We start from the raw sequence: 23,255 nt of genomic DNA, 5'->3' as shown, positions 1-23,255 counted from the left end.
TTTAGCTCTTGGGGGGGGGGGGAATACCCCTTTAAAGGGGTATTCCATCTAAGAGCTAAAAAAAAAATAAACTCTCCCAAACTATCTCCCGTATGTCTACCTGCTGCTGTTTCAGAGTTACAAGTTTTTCTTAACTACATCTTCCAGCATGCATTGCACCTCAGAGCCGACTACCAAGTATCCATCCCATCTTGTAGTACCTGCCCATCACTGGCTCAAACTGCTTCTGTTTTACACTGTAAACAAAATATCTATCTTCTATCATCTCATTTCTGTCTATCCATCTACATAGACAGATTAGAAAGAGAGAGATGAAACAACCGTGTTTCCTTTCCTCTATACTGCTCAGGAGGATGTCAGTTTTGTTGTTTCTCCTTGGCCAGGTTCTTACTGATTGGTGAGATGTAGAGTACCCCTTTAAGAATCCAGTCACAGCCATCAATGCATGAACACTTATGTGACCGAGTATGACCACCCACTGGACTCTTACACAAAGTAAACAAAAAGTTCAATGTATAGGTAACATGTTTTACTTTACTAGTTTTATTATAGGCCCAAAGTAGCTGTCAACCACTGAATAGGATCAACTAATAGACTCCTCCTAAACCTAAACTCAAGTTATTAAAAAAAAAAAAAAAAAAAAAAAAAAAAAAAAGACTAAAAAAGCAGACTTCCTGAGTAGGACCGCCCACTGGACTCCTAAGCCATTACTACTAGTTATACAAGAACTTTTGTTACTGAACTACATATGAATATTCTCCGCTCCTCCTGCTCTATAACACGGGGGTGGCGGATCAGACGTCATTTTCAGCAGGACAGGTTCACTTTACGGCACTGAATGACACAACGTAGAACACTGGACAGCAGCAGCACCAACAGTTTAATATCAGACATTGACATGTACACAAAATAAACACAAAAAAGAATAAAAAAAGAAAACCAATGAGCCTTTTATTCACATAGAACATGCAAGTACAAGACAGGGGGCGACACACAACAAATCCTCCTGAATGATACTGGTGGGGAGATCAGGAAATCATGTCCGCAGTCTTCAGGGGTTAAAAAAAAAAAAATTCTCCACGTCTTTGAGCCGGAGCACATAAAACTGTACTACTTAATATACTTCTCCATGAATTTCTTATGGAACTCGGAGCGCAGCGTGTCATTGACGAATCTCTTCTCCTTCTTCATCTCGTCCACGCCCTTGGCGCAGTTTTTGAACACGACGTCATCGTCCCACCTGAGGGGGGAAACACATGGCGCGGTGAATAGAGGGTCATTGGGTTATGTGTACATTACAGAGCAGTAATACACTGGCTATAGAATGGGATAGGGACCCTTGGCTCTCCAGCTGTTGCAAAACTACAACTCCCATCATGCCTGGACAGCCAAAGCTAAAGCTTTGGCTGTCCAGGCATGTTGGGAGTTGTAGTTTTGCAACAGCTGCCGAGCCAAGGTTCCCTATCCCTGGCATAGACGATATGGGCCCCGATAAAACCCTCGGCCATATTACAGAGGAGAATCGGGTGTCTCATGGGAAAATCCCACAGCAGCACAGAGGGTCTACAGTACAGAACCAGTCTTCATTTTTGTAATATGCACAATACTACCAAGCCTTCTTCTCTTACCATATCATACCATTAGCCTATCTACCGTATACAATATAAAAGGGGTTATCCACAGATTATGGGGATTTGCTGCTGCTCTGGACAGTTCCTGACATGGACAGAGGTGGCAGCAGAGAGCACTGTGTCAGACTGGAAAGAATACACCACTTCCTGCAGGACATACAGCAGCTCGTAAGTACTGGAAGACTGGAAATTTTTAAATAGACGTAATTTACAAATCTATATAACTTTCTGACACCAGCTGATTTGAAGGAAGAAACAAAAAGCTGATGTTCCCCCTTTAATAATAGGCACTATTACGGTCAGCCAATGGTGGAGGACGTCACCACTGTGTCCCCCAGTAACACACCTGACACACAGTCTTTACATGGCGCTGTCAGTAGAGACTGTGACGGTTTCTAAGTCACACAGCACAGAGAATAAGGCTGGTGCTTTACATGGTTATTACCTCCTCATCCATACAGGACTTACCTCCGCTTCACCTTAAAGCTTGCTTGAGCCACGGCGGGTGCGGTGAGGTTCAGGAGGGGATTGCCACTTAAAATGTTCTCCATACGGATCCTCTCCTCTTCAGCTTTCTGCTCTAGTTCCTTTTATTAAACATATATACATTAGGGGGCACCCCGGGGGTGGGAGGGTTAGAGAATACAGAGTAGGTGCAGAGTGTCAGAAACTATTCACTATATCCAGTGATGCGCCGCCTCCAGCTCACTGGGAGATAGCAGAATAAGATTATCATACGACAGATAGAATTATTATTAACCTGCTCATAAGGAGGAGACGAGAGATTGTAGAAGATTCTTACTTCATTTTATGTGCAAAATATTCACACCGAACACGGCCGATACTAGAGCAGATGCCACACACAGCCTTTACATCCTGTATTATACTCCAGAGCTGCACTCACTATTCTGCTGGTGGGGTCACTGTGTACATACATTACATTACTGATCCTAAGTTACATCCTGTATTATACTCCACAGCTGCACTCACTATTCTGCTGGTGGGATCACTGTGTACATACATTACTGATCCTGTACTGATCCTGAGTTACATCCTGTATTATACTCCAGAGCTGCACTCACTATTCTGCTGGTGGGGTCACTGTGTACATACATTACATTACTGATCCTAAGTTACATCCTGTATTATACTCCACAGCTGCACTCACTATTCTGCTGGTGGGATCACTGTGTACATACATTACTGATCCTGTACTGATCCTGAGTTACATCCTGTATTATACTCCAGAGCTGCACTCACTATTCTGCTGGTGGGGTCACTGTGTACATACATTACATTACTGATCCTAAGTTACATCCTGTATTATACTCCACAGCTGCACTCACTATTCTGCTGGTGGGGTCACTGTGTACATACATTACATTACTGATCCTGAGTTACATCCTGTGCTATAACTCCAGAGCTGCACTCACTATTCTGCTGGTGGGGTCACTGTGTACATACATTACATTACTGATCCTGAGTTACATCCTGTGCTATAACTCCAGAGCTGCACTCACTATTCTGCTGGTGGGGTCTAACTACAGCCCAGGCACACAGGACGTCTCATGTCCCTGAACAATCGGGAGGATTAGAGATAGATTTCTCCTCTGTGATGTGGCCCTCCCCTCATATATAAATAATCCATGGCCCGGGGCGCTTTCTTCTGACGTTAGTAAGAAGCTCTGCGCTCTGTGTGTCACCCGGCCTGACCCAGATCCTGTGCCCTGTGAGGACGTCGCTCGGCAGAGATGTAATTACCTCTTAATGAGCCGAGGAAGAAGAGACTAAAATCATCTTATTACACGTCTATGCTAACATAGCGGAGCCGAGATGGTCTCATCCAAGAACTTTCACACATTCCTCCAGGATTAGCAATAATGGTCTGCTCGAATTCTGCAAGAAATAGCGCCACTCTTGTCCAATGGCCACATCTGGTACTGCACATCAGCCCCATTCACAAAGCCATCACTACCAGTCTATGCCTTTGTATCCAAAGTCGGAGCCCTGCGAGGATGCCCTGGAGACCCTGTACATAGTGCTGGTTACTCCAGTGACGTGAGCGGCAGCCCCTGCACCGTCCACGCCTGTCATCTATATGTAATGTGCAGAACAGGTCGCTGTGAGATTACATTATCTCCGAAGGAGGAAGCGCTTTCATCTGCCGGTTTTAAGTGACCGGCAAAGGAAATTAACCTCTAAAGCACTGAGGATATCTGGGTGTCATGGGGCGATCACCATCATGGAGCTCAGGGTTATAGACTGATAGTCAAGGGCGTCCTACCATAAAGGAAGGGAGAGAGGGGGAGCAGCCATGGTGGATCACATGACCTCTGTTACTGAATCTGTGCAGGATTATACAGGGAATGAGACCAACCTGCCCCATAATCGTGGCCCATTTCACCCCCTCTCCTCTATGCCCTTAGATTACAGCTGCATACTGACCTCTGCTGAGGAGCGTCCTATACAAATGTTTGCTATGGAGACACCCCCCCCCCCCTTGTGTATGTACTCCACAGCCCATAGTCAGGTGATATACATTATGTACAGAAGCAAAGCCATCGAGCGCGCATATATATATATTTTTTTTTATTTTTTTTTTTAACACAAAGTAAAAGGATATATACCTCAGTTTATTCAATGACATTAGTGAGCATCCGACTGCAGAGTTGTGTCTGAAACCTTCCTGGCATTGGTCTCAGTCAGTGACTGCACCACACAAGTTGCACAAAAGGTATTAACCCCATTAGCCATAACATTAAACCTGTCCCTCTAATATTAGGTATCTGTGTAGAAATAGTCGGGCCCACTCAGCCAAAAGCCCGGACTTCTCTTTCAAATCTAAATTAGATTAAACACTGCCCCCTGGTGCAGGAAAGAATAATAGCAAGAAAACCACTTGGATCAAATAAAAATAAATGTAAAACCTTGTTTCTCTCCCTACACATTGCAGAGACTAGAAATACATTTCCAGAAATAAGGAAGGTACAACACCTAAACCGTCAATGGGGAAGATTTATCAAACATGGCGTAAAGTGAAACTGGCTCAGTTGCCCCTAGCAACCAATCAGATTCCACCTTTCATTCCTCACAGACTCTTTGGAAAATGAAAGGTGGAATCTGGTTGGTTGCTAGGGGCAACTGAGACAGTTTCACTTTACGCCATGTTTGATAAATCTCCCCCTATAAATAAGCTCGGCCCATACTAAGAAAGCATTTCCCACTAAACTTGCACCATGAATGTGGCGGGGACAGAGCATGAAGTCAGGCCTGCTTGCATTGTGTCTGTCATGGAGACGGAGGTCCTACATATTTTCCATGCACTACAGCGCCCTCTAAAGTCAGCAGCTAAATGTGCAATGTAACGTGGTTCTCCAGGGTAATAGCCTGTCCTTGCCGTGGCTCCATAGAAAGGAATCTCCTGCCATTATGACCGTATTCCCACCTGTCAAATAGAACCGTTGCCTCGTGACTAGAGATGGGCGAACCTGACGAAAGTTTGGGATAGCACAAACCAAAACGATCGGCATTTGAATCCCGCTTTCTGGAGAAGGTGGATCCACATTTTTCAGGCAGTCCTCAGGTTGCATCCACCTTCCTCAGGCAGCAGGATTCAAATGCAGATCGTTCAGGTTTGTGCCATCCCAAACTTTCGTCAGGTTCGCCCATCTCTGCACCTAATCTGGTGCTGCCAGTACTGACGCCATACACTGCTCGCTTTTTACAGCTTCAGATGGCTGCCTGGACTCGGCTAATGATCCATTTTTTTGACGGACACAAAAACGTAGCTGACACTACTTTTGCGTCCGTTAAAAAAAAAACGGATCCGTTTTTTTTTTTTTTACAATGGAAGTCAATAGAAAAACGGATGCACACAAATGCATCCGTTTTTTTCATCCGTTTTTTGCAAAAAAAACAAATGAAAAAAACGGATTGCAAAAACGCAGTGTGAACCTAGCGTAATCGGCATTGGGCAGCCATGGCCACTGTTCGCTCCGGATGACGTCAGGCTCAGCAGCTGACTAGATGACTACACACCTGCCTTCCTGTTCTTGTGTACAATTGCTATCACCACTGACCATTTCTATTGCCAGGAACCATTTAGTAGATGCAGATCAACATGTGTGCTCAGAAGGGTTGTCATAGGCCCCTTACCCAAAACACTAGTCACGCTTAACTTAGGAATTAACTTCCAATAGGAAAAGCAAACAAACATCAAATAAGGAATCTCTGTACCTGTGCACAAATCTGAGAATGGTCAGTGGATTTGTTCTGTCTGGAAACATTGGTGCTGCTTGCAAAGTGTCCAGATCGCCTGGACAAGTCAGGGATGACACTCTGGGGTCTGCTAGCACTTGGACAGACACATAAGAGCGTCATATCGAACTCCTCCAGGTAATATGGGCTGAAAGTGGCACAAACCTTTCCAGACAACACAAACAAGTGGCCAATTCATGAGAATCAGATCCAAGTAAAAGCGCTGCCGGATTTCTACGCACTGATGTCTATTATATTCTGAGATGTTGTTTTTCACCCATAGGGGATGTAGCAGCCCCTGCCACTCACCTTGCGGGCCTGCTCCTCTGCCCGTTCCTTCTTTATTTTCTCCAGTTCTGCCAGGAGGGCTGCGGTGTCATCATCGCTGTCCTCATCCGAATCGTCGTCTTCGTCTTCCTAAGGGGAAAAGCCAAAAACAGACTTTAAGGTCTCAATTCACACAGAAGCAACCCTGGAGGCTAATGGGAACCCTCTAAGCTGCCTGTGCACCCTCCGCAGCCCCAGGGGAGACTCCATACAGAGAGAGAGAAGTACTGCTAAACCCTGAATGTTACCGTCACACTGAACAATTCTATATATTTAGAATATATATTTTTCCATTGAACATCAATAGTGTGGCTGATGTATAAACATTGAAGGGGTGTAACATTATGATGTACTACTAAGGCAGTATACACCATAAGCGATATTCCCATCTGAAAGGGATGCCATGACTGTGTGTGTGTGTGTGTGTGTGTGTGGGGGGGGGGGTGATCCTCTGAGACTTCTCCTCAGAATAAAGGAGTAGCTTTGGTTACCTGTACAGAGAGATCAGGGTGCTGGGTTGCGGGCAGAAAGAGTGGAGGGGACGTTGCTTTGCCTTTCACTCTCAGGACCAGTCTAGGTCGTGGACCAGTCCTAACGTGATGGCATACACCAGAGATCTCCCATGTCTTTCACAAATGGAAATACCACTTTAAGAAGTGACACCATATAATAGCCTTATGCCATCAGTTCCGTGAGTGGGAAACCACCTTTAATCCTCAAAGGGGATCATGTACATTACATTACAGATTCTGGGGGAGATTTATCAAACATGGTGTAAAGTGAAACTGGCTCAGTTGCCCCTAGCAACCAATCAGATTCCATTTTTCATTCCTCTTTGGAAAATGAAAGATGGAATCTGATTGGTTGCTAGTGGCAACTGAGCCAGTTTCACTTTACACCATGTTTGATAAATCTCCCCCTATGTGTTTACAGCATGTGTTATCTAGCAAGAACTAATCTTATCCACTGGATAAGCATGTAAATCAAGGGGTAGGGAACCTTGGCCCTCCAGCTGTTGCAAAACTACAATTCCCATCATGCCTGGAGAGCCAAAGCTTTAGCTGTCCAGGCATGATGGGAATTGTAGTTTTGGATCCTGCATGAAACCGTTGTGATTTTTCTTTGACCTAAAGTTGAAGTGTAGTCAACAAAAGGGAGGGAGGAGGAATACGTACATCTGTCAGGGGATCATCTGCATCTAGATTGGCTGCTGGGATCTGGTCTAGACGCGGCTTCTTGGACACAGATGACGTGTGCTCTGAAAGGGAAAAAAATGAATCTGGTTTAACAACTAATTAAAGAGATTGAAGATTTTATTAAAAAAAACAAAAATCACATAAAGATCTCAGATTGCGGTTATTACATTGGAAAAATCTTTAGTAACTTTTGGGAAAAGAATAAAAATCCCTGGTCATGTGACTGACACAGAGGAACATGGCTTGTCACATGACACGTCTGATACCTGCACTGTACCCTGTATCCATCACATGACCAGAAGTGTGTCATCCTCTGTAAATGAACAATGACGTTTTCTATTCCCTGACACCAATGGATACACAAACTATGCTACGAAAATGCTAAAGCCTGACTATTTAAAGGGGTACCCCGGAGGGGGAAAAAAGTTCAAATCAACTGGTCATATAGATTTGTAATAAGTTCTATTTAAAAATCTCCAGTGTTCCAGTACGTATCAGCTGCTGTATGTCCTGCAGCAAGTTGTGTATTCTTTCCAGTCTGGCACAGTGAAGTGGAAGTGCGTGGGGGACGAGGGGTGGAATCTGCCGCAAGTCCTCCACATGTTTTTTTTCTCAGTGTGCACATACCCTTAGTTTCATGATCTCCATCCTGTGGCTCTCAGGCTGCTGCAGAAGTACAACTGTCAGGGCATGATGGGAATTTTTGTTTTGCAATAGCTGGAGGGCTCAGCTAGGGGAACACAGCCTTGAGTACGCTTTGAGCAGGTTCTGCTTTTGACCATGTATTTTAGCACAATTTTGGCTTCGCGACATGTTGTGTAATGAATAAATAGCACATCACATGGCGGCAGAAGAAAGTACATGCTAGCAGTGTGAACTATGGTATATATTCCCATTTTTGCTACCAATAGCTCTTTCATCATATAAGGAATGAGACCCTGTTATGAGGGCAGGTTTATATAAGGGCAGGGACCAGGCTTATTTTCGTTTTTGCGTTTTCGTTTTTTCCGCCTTGTGCTTAAAAGGCCATAGCACTCGCATTTTTACACCTACAGACCCACATGAGCCCTTATTTTTTGCGTCACTAATTGTACTTTGCAATGACAGGCTGAACTTTTGCATAAAATATGCTGCGAAACCAGAAAAAAAATTATATGCGCAGTGGAATTGAAAAAAAAAAAAACACAATTCTTTTTCTTTGGGGGGGGGGGGGGGGGGGGGGGATTGTGTTTTAACGCCGTGTGTCCTATGGAAAAACTTTTTCCAATGTACTAAAACATGTTTTATATGTTCAAGTCGTTACGATTAAAACATGTATAACTTTTCTTTTATCTGATGGCCGGTAAAAAATTCAAACCATTGTTAACAAATATACGTTCCTTAAAATCGCTCCATTCCCAGACTTTTCCCTAGCGCTTTTATCCTTTGATCTATGGGGCTGTGTGAGGTGTCATTTTTTGCGCCATGATGTGCTCTTTCTATCGGTACCTTGATTGCGCATATGCGACTTTTTGATCGCTTTTTATTAAATTTTTTCTGGATTTGATGCGACCAAAAATGCGCAATTTTGCACTTTGGGATTTCTTTGCGCTGACGCCGTTTACTGTGCGAGATCAGGAATGTGATTAATTAATAGTTTGGGCGATTACGCACGCGGCGATAGCAAACATGTTTATTTACTTTTATTTATAACCTGGGAAAAGGGGGGTGATTCAGACTTTTATAAGGGGAGGGGGCTTTTTATTGACAACAACACTTTATTTTTTTACACATATACTAGAAGCCTCCTTGGGGTTAGGGTTGTTCCCCCTGGGGTTAGGGTTATCCCTGGGGGACTTCTAGTATATATACTTTGATCTCTCATTGAGATCTTTGCTGTATAGTTATACAGCAAAGATCAATGAGATCGGCACTCCTTTGCTTTCGGCTGCTGCAGCCGAAAACAAACGAATGCCGAGCCGGGGACGGCGCCATCTTGGAGCGGTCCCCGGCCGGCAGCACACACGGAGATCGCTCCTCCGGGACAACGTCCCGGAGGAGCGATCTTTGCCACTAGACACCAGGGAAACGCTGTATCCGGTAATCGGATGCAGCTGTCATGTTTGACAGCTGTATCTGATTACTTTATTAGCGGGCATGGCGATCAGACCGTGCCCGCTAATACCGGCGGTCCCGGGCTACAAGCGGCACCCTGGACCGCCGTGGTTCAGAGCGGGGTCGCCGCGCGGCCCCGCTCTGAACGCCCTGCACCCGCGCGAGGACGTACAGTTACGTCCTCGTGCGGGAAAGGGTTAAATAACAGTGCGGCGGCGGGAGAGGGTTAAAGTATTGTATTGCCCCCCCAAATTTATATGAATGGTCAATAGACACTAATCATGTTTTTTGTGATTACACAAAACAGCCACAGGAAATCTTGTAGTCCTATCTAAAACTATGTCGTCACGTCACACTGCCTATGTGGGCACCATCTTGGGGCCGTGACATGTCCTGTGTAATGTTATCTTTGTGGAGTTGGGCATGAACCTGGGGGCGTGTATGCTGCTCTTCCCACTTCCCCTGTCTCACAATACACTTGTCTCCAGCACAGAGACAGAGGAAGTGGCCGTGACCTAACAGCCCCGCTCTCTTATGCCTGAGAGACATGGACCCCTCCCGGAGTTATGGACTGTGCAAGGGCTGCACATATGGAGTGATGGCTACATGGCTACCAGTATGAGGGTTACCGGGGCCACCACTGCTAGGACAGCCGGGTCAGCAGGAGCCGCATCCTCTTCTCCCAGCAGCAACTGCACACAGGATAGCAGCTCCGGCATGAGTAGAGGGAGGGTAAAAGAGTCACCGGGATGAAACTTATTCACATGTCACATCATCCCGATGCTCTCCCTCCTGTCCCCCACACTAAATTCCGGGCTGTTGTCTGTGCAGTGCGGCACACATAAAGGCACGAAATTTTAATATAGCCAGTGCTTGGAGGATTTGACAGATATATCCAGTACCCTGTATCAGCTTCGAAATAGCGATCACAAAGCAGAGTGTAGACATGATAGAGTGACAACGGCATACACCTCGACCACGGGTCTCATCCCGTAGGTCCCCATTTACTGGTGCGTGCACGCCACTCTACATACTGAGCAGGATAGCACGTTCTGGGTCATCGGGCAAGCTGCCCGCTGCCAAACCCCGAAGCGCATCCTTGCCCATCACCCATGAAATGACAATGTATATAGCCTGTAGTTTTATCAGTTAACTACCGGTCATAATACTGTCACCAGTCAAACTGCACACAGACACTGACAGCGGTGAAGAGTCTGTACACAGAAACTACGGCATATGTGAACGCAGTGTAGCACTACATCTATATCTTACATACTGATGTAGAACACTGACAAAGCCACACTATAATATACGAGCGTTCCTTCTTGTTGCCAGACTGGCCGGCGGTCTGAAACAACATTGTATCTCTATCGAGATCTTAAGGACCCCTCTAAAACTGTTACATTGTTAATTTTACAAGTGCTATTACACAGATCTGCAGCTAGGTGCAATCAAGGCAGCCATAAGAGAGGTGGAGTAACCCCTTAACTGCCTGATTAACCCACCATACTACACACGTACTGGGAACGTACCAGTCTGCATATGCATAGCACAACATCTATACTACACTAACCTCATACTATTACTGCTATATCCCAAGCACGACTATTTTTATAATTAGCACTGTATATAAATATCACGATTACTACGTTTGTCCTTATTATTATTAAAGATTAAAAAATAAAAGCTAAGTTTTATCCCTATGGGAAAACCGGTAATTGTTGTCCTGGCAATAACAATAAAAACAGTGCGGCACACATGACAGATCCCTGGTGTGAGCAGAGGACAAGTAACCCGGGATCTCCTCGGTGACCAACTGCACTGGTACAGGATGGAGGAGGGACCTCTGTCCTGCATCGCCGCGCTGCCAGCCCCACACACCGCAACGACCTCTGGGTGGGCACTCCAGAACTCTACAAACTCTGCTCAGAGTGCTCAACAAACTCTGTGACTAGGCGGTGTGCGAGGCTGGCAGCCCTCTTACTGGTAGCCATGTAGCACACCATTTCTGAGCTATAAGAGCCTGTGATGGATAGGAGACCTACGAGCACACAGAAGAGCCTGGCTGTTAGTGGCGTCCATCACCGCAGCCTCAGGGGAGATTCAGCATGGGCAACACAGTGACTTCTTGTGTGTTCCCACTCCCTGGATGCCAGTCAACTAAGTCAGTGCCCACGGAGTGATGAACTTGCCAGATCAGTAGCAGGAAGACAGGTAAAAGTTATGAAAACTGGAAAGTCTCAGCTTGCAGAGCTACAAGCTGTGGCTCTCAGGTTTGCATAACTACAACCATCATCATATGCCAATTATAAGGCATGATGGTGGTAGTAGTATTTCTTCATTATTCCACAATTAGGTACAGTGGGGCAGGCAAGTAAGAATAGCTATAGAGGGCGGAGAGTGGGTGGAGATTGAAGTGGGGAGACTGACAGTGTAGTGAGGCATGCTGGGAGTGGTAGGCACTGACAACTATTTAAATAGGAAGAACAAGCAGGAATCAGCATGTGGTGGGCACTAACAGCAGCCAGACTGGGCATAAAATAGACAGAAAGGAAGCCACTACTGATTCCTTAATGTGCAAGTAGTTTTTATTTTTTAGGGGAATGGATGGAATTTTTCTTTAAGATTTCTTTTAATAATAATAATAATAATAATAATAATAATAATAATAATAATAACAACAACAACAACAACAACAACAACAGTTCATTCTATACCAATATTGGGGCCTTGTATCAAGCAGTGGTGGTGTAGAGAAGTCATATCATATACAGTAATACCTTGGGAGTTCAAAGACTTTGGCATTCAAACAAAATTTCCCCCTGAAGTTTTGTTCGGCTGACGGTATTGTGTTGTTCAGCTGACTGTTACTGGAAAGTCGAGTTTTAACAGCAGCCGGCACATGACAGACAATGTGGTTGACAGCTGCACCAACTATGGGCACCCATGTCCAGATCGCCAGGTACCGTGCTTCAGAGCTGGCAGACTGGAGATGGGTGCCCGCAGCTGGGGCAGGCTAGCAGAGGTATTCCCCGCGGCAGGGAGAAGCAGCAGTGGTGCCAGGTGAATGCTGTGGTGGGGTGAGTGGTGGGGAGGGCGGCTGGCGCTACGGGAACACACAGCTTGGTTCTGGAACAGCCTTCCAGAGCAGATCACGTTCGAGAACAGAGGTATTACTGTACGGATCTGAAAAAGCTATAAAGTATGTGTCCTCCTGCAGTCCCCCTGGTGAGGGGAGGTAGAATCAGGATGCAGTTTATATTAGTATATTCCTGTTGGCAGTGCCCCCTAGAGGCTGTATCAGTGTACATAGTGACAATGAGATGAACAAACCTTGAGCACGCTCGGGTGCAGCATTTGATTACCGGTGGCTGATGAAGTTGGATGCAGCCCTAGGGAGTCCTGAAACACATGGATACAGCGATAGGCATCCAACTTCCTCAGCCACCAGTAATTACATGACACCCCTGAGAGTACTCGAGGTTCGTTCATCTCTAATAGTGACCATTTTATTACATGTGATAAAGAGCTTCAGGGTGTACCTCTGGGCGGCCTGTCTCTGTTCTTGTCTCTGACAACAACGCGCTCCCTCTCTTCCAGTTCCCTCCTGAAGTCGCGGCTTCTCACCTCCTCGGGGGCATCCTGGGTGGTCTGTCTACAAATACACACAGCAAAGTCACAGATCCTGACTGCAACTCACATGTCCACATATAGAGAGGGAGTCTTAACTTTGATAATAACAATACTTCCCTGCTGTATAATGAGGTATGCAGCTATGTAATAACCAGTATTAAAGTGTACCTGTTGTTTGGGAAAACCTTTGACTTGACATAGAGACATACCGTAGAGACATGCCAAAAGTTCTGATCAGCCAGTGTCTGAGTGTTCACACCCATACCAATAGGGAAAAGACACGCTGGCTCGTAAGTCAGTCTATGGAGCCAACTCTCCTCTTACAGAGCGGGGAGAGGATGCGCTGCAGTGCGGTCCTCTCTTCACTCATTCTCCTGATCAGTACAGATATGAACACTCAGGCCTGGACCGATCAGAACTTTTGACATGTTTATAATATGTCTCTACGACATGCCAAAAGTTCTCCCATACTGGACAGGTCCGTGCCTGGAAACCACTATGTGGCATGTGAGCTGGGAAAAAGAACTGATATAGATCCTTAGGATATATTGAAGTTTTAGAAATCCCCTTGTCCAGCATTAGAAAAAGATGGCCACTTTCTTCCAGAAACAGCACCAGTTTGTGCACAGGTATTGCAGCTTATTTGCATTGAACTGAATGGAGCTGAATTGCAATATCACACACAGCCTGTGGACAGGGAAGGGGCTGTTTTTGCAAGAAAGTAGCTGTTTTTTCTAATCCTGGATAACCCCTTTAAGGCCACAGTTCCTCTGACTCATTCACTTATATAGGATGTAATATAATACCTGTATTTGATCTTTGTGTGTGATGGAAGGTCTCTGCTAGAATACTGCTTAGAAAGCTGACTAAGGTCTCCTTCTCCTTTTCCTCTGCCACCTCTGGCTGGCTCAAACGTTGGCCTTGCGGCGGTCGTCATCCTCTAAGCAGCTGAGTCATAAACAGAAGAAGGCAGCGGTCAGTAATAATGTATACATACTAGGCCTGGGCGATTAATCGAATTAATTTGATTAATTCGCCCAGAATTTGGGAATCAATTTGATTTTGAAAAAAAGAAAAAAACATTGGATGCGGGCGGTCGAGCGGGCGGCCGGGAGTGAGGCACGTTAGTCGCGGCCTCCAGCTACTGAAGCACAGTCTGAGAAAGGAGAGCGCCCAGCAGCGTCCTCTGTCCCCGTTGCTGACCCGCCCCCATAGCAGGACGAATAAACGCGCTCCCCTCCCGGCCACACATGGAGGTCCACGGAGGAGGCTGCAGGGATTGAAGGATCGGCTGATAGTGTCGCTGTGGGTGCTGGAGCTGTACAGCGGGATCGGGGGTCTGCATTGCGCCCTCTGATCCCGCTGTACAGCTCCAGTGACCGCAGCCACACTATCACCCGATCCTTCAGCCCCTGCAGCCTCCTCCGGGGACCTCCATGTGCAGCTGGGAGGGGATATTTGTCCTGCTATGGGGGCAAGTCAGCAGCAAGAATTAGCACCTCCATGCGCAGCCCAGGAGGGGAGCGCATGTGCAGGAGGTGTGTGCCCAGGCAGAGGGGGAGGAGGGAATACCGGGTATGGGCCCTCCTGCCCCAATCTGCCCTTTGCTCCCCCAGGTCTGCACCATGCCTTCCCTTCCCCCAGTGTGCCCCATGCTCTCCCCCCCCCCTGCAGTCACAAGGTTTTAAAGATTTCATGGGGCCCGATGCTCCTAGCTATGTCCCTGCCCCTCATCGGTTCCTGCACTACTACACCCCTCATCCTTACCTGTACTACTACTACACCCCTCATCCTTACCTGTACTACTACTACTACACCCCTCATCCTTACCTGTACTACTACTACACCCCTCATCCTTACCTGTACTACTACAGCCCTTATCCACCATACCTCCACAATACACTTGTCTCAAACAGCATTAAACTAGTATCTGATGCTGAAAATAGAAAAATGTTGTTTATTTAGCAAAAAATAAATACATTGAGAATTGTCCCCAAAAAAATTTAAATTGAGATTTTATTTTTTTGGCCATATCACCCAGCCCTAATACATAAAGTGCCTGAAACATGCCCAGCACTACAACCTGCTGACTGCCCATAGTACATGCCCAGCACTACAACCTGCTGGCTGCCCATAGTACATGCCCAGCACTACAACCTGCTGACTGCCCATAGTACATGCCCAGCACTACAACCTGCTGACTGCCCATAGTACATGCCCAGCACTACAACCTGCTGACTGCCCATAGTACATGCCCAGCACTACAACCTGCTGGCTGCCCATAGTACATGCCCAGCACTACAACCTGCTGGCTGCCCATAGTACATGCCCAGCACCACAACCTGCTGGCTGCCCATAGTACATGCCCAGCACCACAACCTGCTGACTGCCCATAGTACATGCCCAGCACCACAACCTGCTGACTGCCCATAGTACATGCCCAGCACTACAACCTGCTGGCTGCCCATAGTACATGCCCAGCACTACAACCTGCTGACTGCCCATAGTACATGCCCAGCACTACAACCTGCTGGCTGCCCATAGTACATGCCCAGCACTACAACCTGCTGACTGCCCATAGTACATGCCCAGCACCACAACCTGCTGACTGCCCATAGTACATGCCCAGCACTACAACCTGCTGACTGCCCATAGTACATGCCCAGCACTACAACCTGCTGACTGCCCATAGTACATGCCCAGCACTACAACCTGCTGGCTGCCCATAGTACATGCCCAGCACTACAACCTGCTGACTGCCCATAGTACATGCCCAGCACTACAACCTGCTGACTGCCCATAGTGTATGACAGCTCTGTACGCTGAGATCCCCACCACCCACTATAAATGGGCCACAAACCCCCACAAGCCTCTATGAGAACAGGTTACTGCAATGTCATCCAACCTGCAGCGCTCCAGTTTTTTCAAAACTACAATGCCCAGCATGCCCTGACAGCCAAAGCCTACAAGTTCATGCTGAGAGTTGTAGTTCTGCAACAGGGTTACAGGTTGGAGAACATTATAATCACACAGGCCATGAACTACAGGTTCAAAGTTGGGACTACAAGTCCCAGCAAAGCTAGCAGGGCATGCTGGGAGATGTAGTTTTGGAACAGCTAGAGGTCTGCACTATATTTGCATAAGAGCCAGGAGCTAGATGGAGCCAAGCATCTGTGGGACTACAAGTCCCAGCAAGTTGTCAGGACATGCTAGGAGGTGTAGTTGGCAGAAGCTGGAGAGCCACACACCATACAAGCCTCAACCTACAGGCAGTCAGCATGTGTGGAACCGTAAGTCCCAGAAATCCATAGAGGAGATGGCAAGACCCAACCGCACATATACCCACACACATAGGCGTCCCGTTCACACTGAGGGTAGATAACGCACAGACCGGTGGAGCAGTAACCACACACAGCCCCGGTACACACATACCCCGCAGGCTCCCGTCTCTCCGGCCCGGAACACCGCGCTGATGAAAAACCGGAATCAGCCTGAAGACGTCAACAGAAAGCGACGCGGTGCCGTACCTGCAGACTCTTCCGGCGCTGGGTGATTACGTCACGGCCGTCCTTTTACGCCGCCATCTTAGAGATGGGCAGTGTGAAAGCGCAATGAGAGTTGGAATGATATATTTTTTTTTAATAAAGATGCAGATTTAGAGGATAAAAAAAACGGACTGCTGCCCATAGCAACCAATCACCAGTCACAGCGCTGCTTTCACTTTGTATCAGCAGAAAGCAAAAGGAGAGTTGGGATGTGATTGGTTGCTATGGGCAACAGTTTTATACATCAACCCCTATATATTAATATATGGCCAACTATATATATATATATATATATATATATATATATATATATATATATATGTATATCAGAATACAGACAGCAGCACTAGAGATATGTAAGTGTGTGGGCACCAGGGCTTGAGCAGTTCCCATAACAGCCATTGGTAAATGTAAAAATTTAAAAAGACAATCTTTAATAAAGTTATATTCCAAAGGTAAAACTTCTTTTATGCTGGAACAGCCCTTAAATGTATTATCATATGTCGTCTGTAAGAGGAGAAGTATCATGGCAGCCATGGAGGCCTTCAGAAGACCCCAGCCAAATGGCCCCTCACAATGGTTCCTGAGCCTGCCCCACACTCCTGAGTGCACTCTTCCATAAATATACAGCAAACATCGCCAGGAGATTCCCATATATTCAATTCTACACAATCTGATTGTAGCCATCACTTAAATTGCGGGGCATACTCGTGTATCCAGATGTCTTAATAGAGCAGGCTTCCCAGCCATTGCAAAACTACAAGTTGCATAGCTACCATAAAGGCAGACCACGCCACTGCTACGGTTCGTGATGAACGCTCACAGTTAAATGCTGCGTTGCAGTGACTGACAGAGCGAGAAGCCATTGGCTCCCTGCCCTGCTAGTCTATCTTGTGGCTGGAGGCAGCACTGCACCTCCAGCCACAAGAGCACCCCACCCCCCCACCCCCCCACCCCTCCATATACATACTCACCTGGCCCAGCGCAATCTCCCGGTGTGCACCAGGGAGTTGGGAGAGCGAAGGAACGCCGGAAAACTGTGCCTGAAAAATACAATTCCCAGCATGACCTAACAGTCAAAAGCAGGCAGTTTTGCAACAGCTGGAGGCGACAGTCATGGCCTGTTGAAGGTGGTAGTACTGAGGATCACTGTTGGCATATATCTGGCCAGTAGGTTACTGCACCTTTTATTAACTGCACTGAAATCTAAATTGCTTTAATACACAGAATTGCGAAAATACAATTTCCATCATGCCTGGTCAACTAAGCTAAAATATTGGCTGCCCAAGGATGACAGAAATTGTAGTTTTGCAAAAGCCAGAGGGCCAGAAGTTAAACAGGCCTGCTTCATTATACATAATTGGCGCAGAAGAGCAAAAAAAAAAAAAAAATGGATTTGGTGGATCGACTTGCCTGACATCAATGGCACCTGCTGAACCTTTGACTTTAATGAGATCCGTCGAGTTTCTAGCACGTGTCCGCGGATAGACCAGAGGAAAATAAATAAATCCAGTAATCCAGGGCAAAGTGCAATATTTTAAAATTAATAACCTTTTTTTGCCTTTTTATGCACTCGGTTTTTTACATTTTCCACAAATCAAATCTTTGCTACTAATTTTCAAGTGTTTACTCATTCAACATGCACAACGAAAATTACATCTGACCATGGTGTTTGCATTAAGGACATAACATATCTCAATCTGTTCCTGCAGCAGAGGGGTGCCTGGTGGGAATTGTAGTTTTGCAACAGCTGGGGGGGCAGCAGGTTCCCCATCCCTGATGCAGCACATACACTCACCGGCCACTTTATTAGGTACACCTGTCCAACTGCACGTTACCACTTAATTTCTAATCAGCCAATCACATGGCGGCAACTCAATGCATTTAGGCATGTAGACATGGTCAAGACAATCTCCTGCAGTTCAAACCGAGCATCAGTATGGGGAAGAAAGGTGATTTGAGGGCCTTTGAACGTGGCATGGTTGTTGGTGCCAGAAGGGCTGGTCTGAGTATTTCAGAAACTTCTGATCTACTGGGATTTTCACGCACAACCATTTCTAGGGTTTACAGAGAATGGTCCGAAAAAGAAAAAACATCCAGTGAGCGGCAGTTCTGTGGGCGGAAATGCCTTGTTGATGCCAGAGGTCAGAGGAGAATGGGCAGACTGGTTCGAGCTGATAGAAAGGCAACAGTGACTCAAATAGCCAACTGTTACAACCAAGGTAGGCAGAAGAGCATCTCTGAACGCACAGTATGTCCAACTTTGAGGCAGATGGGCTACAGCAGCAGAAGACCACACCGGGTGCCACTCCTTTCAGCTAAGAACAGGAAACTGAGGCTACAATTTGCACAAGCTCATCGAAATTGGACAGTAGAAGATTGGAAAAACGTTGCCTGGTCTGATGAGTCTCGGTTTCTGCTGCGACATTCGGATGGTAGGGTCAGAATTTGGCGACAACAACATGAAAGCATGGATACATCCTGCCTTGTATCAACGGTTCAGGCTGGTGGTGGCGGTGTAATGGTGTGGGGAATTTTTTCTTGGCACTCTTTGGGCCCCTTGGTACCAATTGAGCATCGTTGCAACGCCACAGCCTACCTGAGTATTGTTGCTGACCATGTCCATCCCTTTATGACCACAATGTACCCAACATTTGATGGCTACTTTCAGCAGGATAATGCGCCATGTCATAAAGCTAGAATCATCTCAGACTGGTTTCTTGAACATGACAATGAGTTCACTGTACTCCAATGGCCTCCACAGTCACCAGATCTCAATCCAATAGAGCATCTTTGGGATGTGGTGGAACGGGAGATTCGCATCATGGATGTGCAGCCGACAAATCTGCGGTAACTGTGTGATGCCATCATGTCAATATGGACCAAATCTCTGAGGAATGCTTCCAGCACCTTGTTGTATTTATGCCACGAAGAATTGAGGCAGTTCTGAAGGCAAAAGGGGGTCCAACCCATTACTAGTATGGTGTACCTAATAAAGTGGCCGGTGAGTGTATATATTGCAGTAAACTGAACCTAAGTAGATGTTTTGAGTTGTAGGCAGCAGGGGGCAGTATAACACTAATAATCCAGCAATCAAAAGGAGGATGGCATAAAATAGATATATAATGTCAAAGCAATGACGCTAAAAAAAAAAAACAAGAAAAAAAAAATCTATGTACTATGTCCATACAGCCTGTAGGATTATATATTTTTATACAGTTAAAGGAACATAAAAAGGATTGTCTGGTATAGGAGTTTATCCAGTCCGTCATTCATGTCTCTGCATATAGGACCCAGGATATCTATACTTTACATTGTCCGCCCATTGGTTTCAATAAGCACCATGCAATGCTTCATTTGACCTGTTGGGGCGCTGTAGAAGAACTGACCACTTAGAGATTGCAGCTGATAGCTGAGGGTACCTGCTGTTGGATACACTTTTATCATCTTAGGGCCTTCTCTAGCAGAAAGGGAATGTAAAACATGGCCAACCAAATGGATAGAACTATATTCCGGCTGGACAATTCTTTATGAGCCAAATCTATCCAAAGGTCGCTATAATATATCAGTCTGGGGTCCAGGCTGTTTAGCTCAAAGAGCATTGTCTACACTGGATAAAATTATATCATTTCTCAGCTGAGAGCAGGACTAGCTATGTACCATGTATCAATCTGGGGTACAGGCTGTAGAGCTCACAGAGCATTGTCTACACTGGATACAGCTGAGAGCAGGACTAGCTGTGTACAATGTATCAGTCTGGGGTCCAGGCTGTAGAGCTCACAGAGCACTGTCTACACTGGATACAGCTGAGAGGAGGACTAGCTATGTACAATGTATCAGTCTGGGGTCCAGGCTGTAGAGCTCACAGAGCATTGTCTACACTGGATACAGCTGAGAGCAGGACTAGCTATGTACAATGTATCAGTCTGGGGTCCAGGCTGTAGAGCTCACAGAGCATTGTGTAGACTAGATAAAATTGTATAATCTCTCAGCTGAGAGCAGGACTAGCTATGTTCAATGTATCAGTCTGGAGTCCAGGATTTAGAGCTCACAGAGCATTGTCTACACTGGATACAAATATATGAGTCCTCAGCTGAGAGCAGTTTTAGCTATGTACAATGGATCAGGCTGGAGTCCTGACTGATCCTCTTGCCCCTATGGGCCAGTCTGACCGTAAATAGAAGTCAGTCTCCGCATAGTATGACACCAATATGATTTATAAGATACCGTCTGCTGGAGGAACATAGCTCGCACTGTGTAAGAATGTCCCTCACTCCACATACATCATCTATATGTATCCCTGCACTAAACTGTAGGCTCCCAGCTCTGCTCAGTGTCTCCTATGACAGTGTTTTGGAGCTGGTATAGAGTCCTAAGGAACAAAAACACTGAAATCTCTGCGACCTCCATTACTGCTATCCTGGGATATGTTATAGTCAAATATAAACACAACAGGTTGTAGACAGAATTTTTAGTTCATTTCACACAAAGGAAAGTAAAAGAAGATTAGATTGTGGACAAACTGCAATTACCATCATGCCTGGACAGCCAAAGCTTTAGCAAATTTGAAAACTGTGCCATGGGTATAACTAGCAGTGTAGCAGCCATAGTGACTGCTACAGGCAGGGCTGGCGTCAGCACCCGGCTTACTCGGGCAAGTGCCGGGGCCCACAGCTGCTCAAGGGGCCCCCCGGCATTTGCCCGAGCAATAGCCACAGGTCACCACCAGCAATGCCGCCCGCCGCATCCCCCGGATTCACTGTCAACACCGCTGACATGTGGGAGGCAGGGAGGGGGGCGGGACGCGAGTGCTGGGCGGATGCGACGGGACGGGATGTCACTCTCCGTCTCCACGAAGTCCAGTCCTGCAGCGCTGGATTGATGGGATCTCCTCAGCAGGCGCATAGCGATTACGTCATCGCGCCTGCTAGAGGATCCGTCCCCGCGGCGCACAGAAGGGAGAAGCCAGGGAGAAGAGGACCCATCCCTTGGATTAGGTGATTATGATTTTTTTGTTTTGCTTTGTGTTGAGGCAGAGCAGGGGGCATCTACTATGGGGCAGAGGAGGGGGCATGTACTATGGGGGCAGAGCAGGGGGCATCTACTATGGGGGAAGAGCAGGGGGCATCTACTATGGGGGCAGAGCAGGGGGCATCTACTATGGGGGCATTACTATGGGGACAGTAAGAGCAGGGGGCATTACTATGGGGGCAGAGCAGGGGGCATTACTATAGGGGCAGGGGACATTACTATGGGGGCAGAGGGCATTACTATAGGGGCAGGGCAGGGGACATTAATATGGGCCATTACCAGGGGCTGGCTGGCAAGTTTTAGCCTGGGGGGCAAGCACACAGCACTGGCCCTTGAGTGACAGGCTAGCGGCCCATCTTTCAAGGACCACTCTGGCCCTTATCTACTATTATCCTCCCCAAATCGGTGCAGGGAAAGTAGATGCCACAGGCGCCACAGAATCATAGTATTGGGGTCAGTGTTCCCAGCCACGAACATCCCTTGTGATGTGAATTGGGGCTGTGAAGGCCAGCCCCAATACTCTAATCAAGATGTGTGAGTCCCATCGCGCACCTTCAACCTCGTATCAGAGCCATGTCTCACCTCTGGTTGAGATGTCTCAAGCCCCTGAGTACTTCTTTAAACCTAGTGCTTTCTCACATGCTATATAGTATGTAATGAGAGCTATACCAAGATATACATCTATTGGATTAAAGGGAACCCAGCTCCAGGTGTGCACCATAGTACCTTGGGGTTGCCTTTACACAGAGAGATTTATCTGACAGAAGATAAGAAGCCAAAGTCAGGAACAGACCATAAACTCCATTCCTGACTTTGGCTTCAAAAATGAGTCAGATAATCTGTCTGTGTGAATGCACCCTAGGGCTGCGTTCACACTACGTATATTTCAGTCAGTATATGTATATTTCAGTCAGTATATTTCAGTCAGTATTGCAACCAAAACCAGGAGTGGATTAAAAACACAGAAAGGCTCTGTTCACACAATGTTTAAATTGAGTGGATGGCCGCCATATTTGCTGTTATTTTAGAACAACGGCTGTTATATTGAAATAATGGCCGTTATGTACCGTTATATGGCGGCCATCCACTCAATTTCAACATTGTGTGAACAGATCCTTTCTGTGTTTTTTAATCCACTCCTGGTTTTGGTTGCAATACTGACTGAAATATACGTAGTGTGAACGCAGCCTTAAAGTGTCACTGCCGTTAGAATTTTTGGCAGAAATCAATAGTACAGGCAATTTTAAGAAACTTTGTAATTGGGTTTATTAGCCAAAAATGAATTTTTATAATGAAAAAGCAGTTTAATGGTGCGTTCACACCTACAGGATCTGCAGCTGATTTTCTGCAGCAGATTTCATTTAAATAACTGAACACAGCATCAAATCTGCTGCAGATCCTGTAGGTGTGAACGCACCCTGAAGCTCTTCCCCTGTCTTCATTGTTTTCCTATGGAGAGAGAGATAAAAGACAACAAAACAGAGCAACAAAGAGTTAAATGTACTGCCACATCAGGGATCTCTCCTCTGATGTCACCACTG

The 23,255-nt window shown here is 46.4% G+C and overlaps 1 protein-coding gene across 1 annotated transcript; it reads right to left on the bottom strand.

Moving 5' to 3' along the window:
* Positions 1-926: 926 nt before the first annotated feature.
* On the bottom strand, positions 927-16,679 carry CWC15 (CWC15 spliceosome associated protein homolog). Its single transcript, XM_069971974.1, has 7 exons — positions 16,571-16,679; positions 13,945-14,086; positions 13,048-13,160; positions 7,391-7,473; positions 6,198-6,305; positions 2,100-2,218; positions 927-1,240 (listed from the first exon to the last, which is right to left on the bottom strand). Exons 2-7 carry the CDS (start codon positions 14,073-14,075, stop codon positions 1,111-1,113), a joined length of 684 nt encoding a protein of 227 aa, XP_069828075.1. The 5' UTR covers positions 14,076-14,086; positions 16,571-16,679; the 3' UTR covers positions 927-1,110.
* Between the last annotated feature and the right edge of the window lie 6,576 nt (positions 16,680-23,255).

The sequence above is a fragment of the Dendropsophus ebraccatus genome, chromosome 5 (assembly GCF_027789765.1).
Source record: "Dendropsophus ebraccatus isolate aDenEbr1 chromosome 5, aDenEbr1.pat, whole genome shotgun sequence".
NCBI classification, from domain to species: Eukaryota; Metazoa; Chordata; class Amphibia; order Anura; family Hylidae; genus Dendropsophus; species Dendropsophus ebraccatus.
Note: the sequence above shows the minus strand (reverse complement) of the source record. Positions and strands in the feature narration are given on the sequence as shown.

Coding starts and splice junctions, on each gene's coding strand:
- CWC15 (XM_069971974.1), bottom strand. CDS start 14,075: ATGACGACCGCCGCAAGGCCAACGTTTGAGCCAGCCAGAGGTGGCAGA. Junction 7,474..13,047: donor CAGAGACAGGCCGCCCAGAG/GTACACCCTGAA, acceptor TTTCCCTTTCAG/AGCACACGTCATCTGTGTCC. Junction 1,241..2,099: donor AGCTTTAAGGTGAAGCGGAG/GTAAGTCCTGTA, acceptor TTCCCCCCTCAG/GTGGGACGATGACGTCGTGT.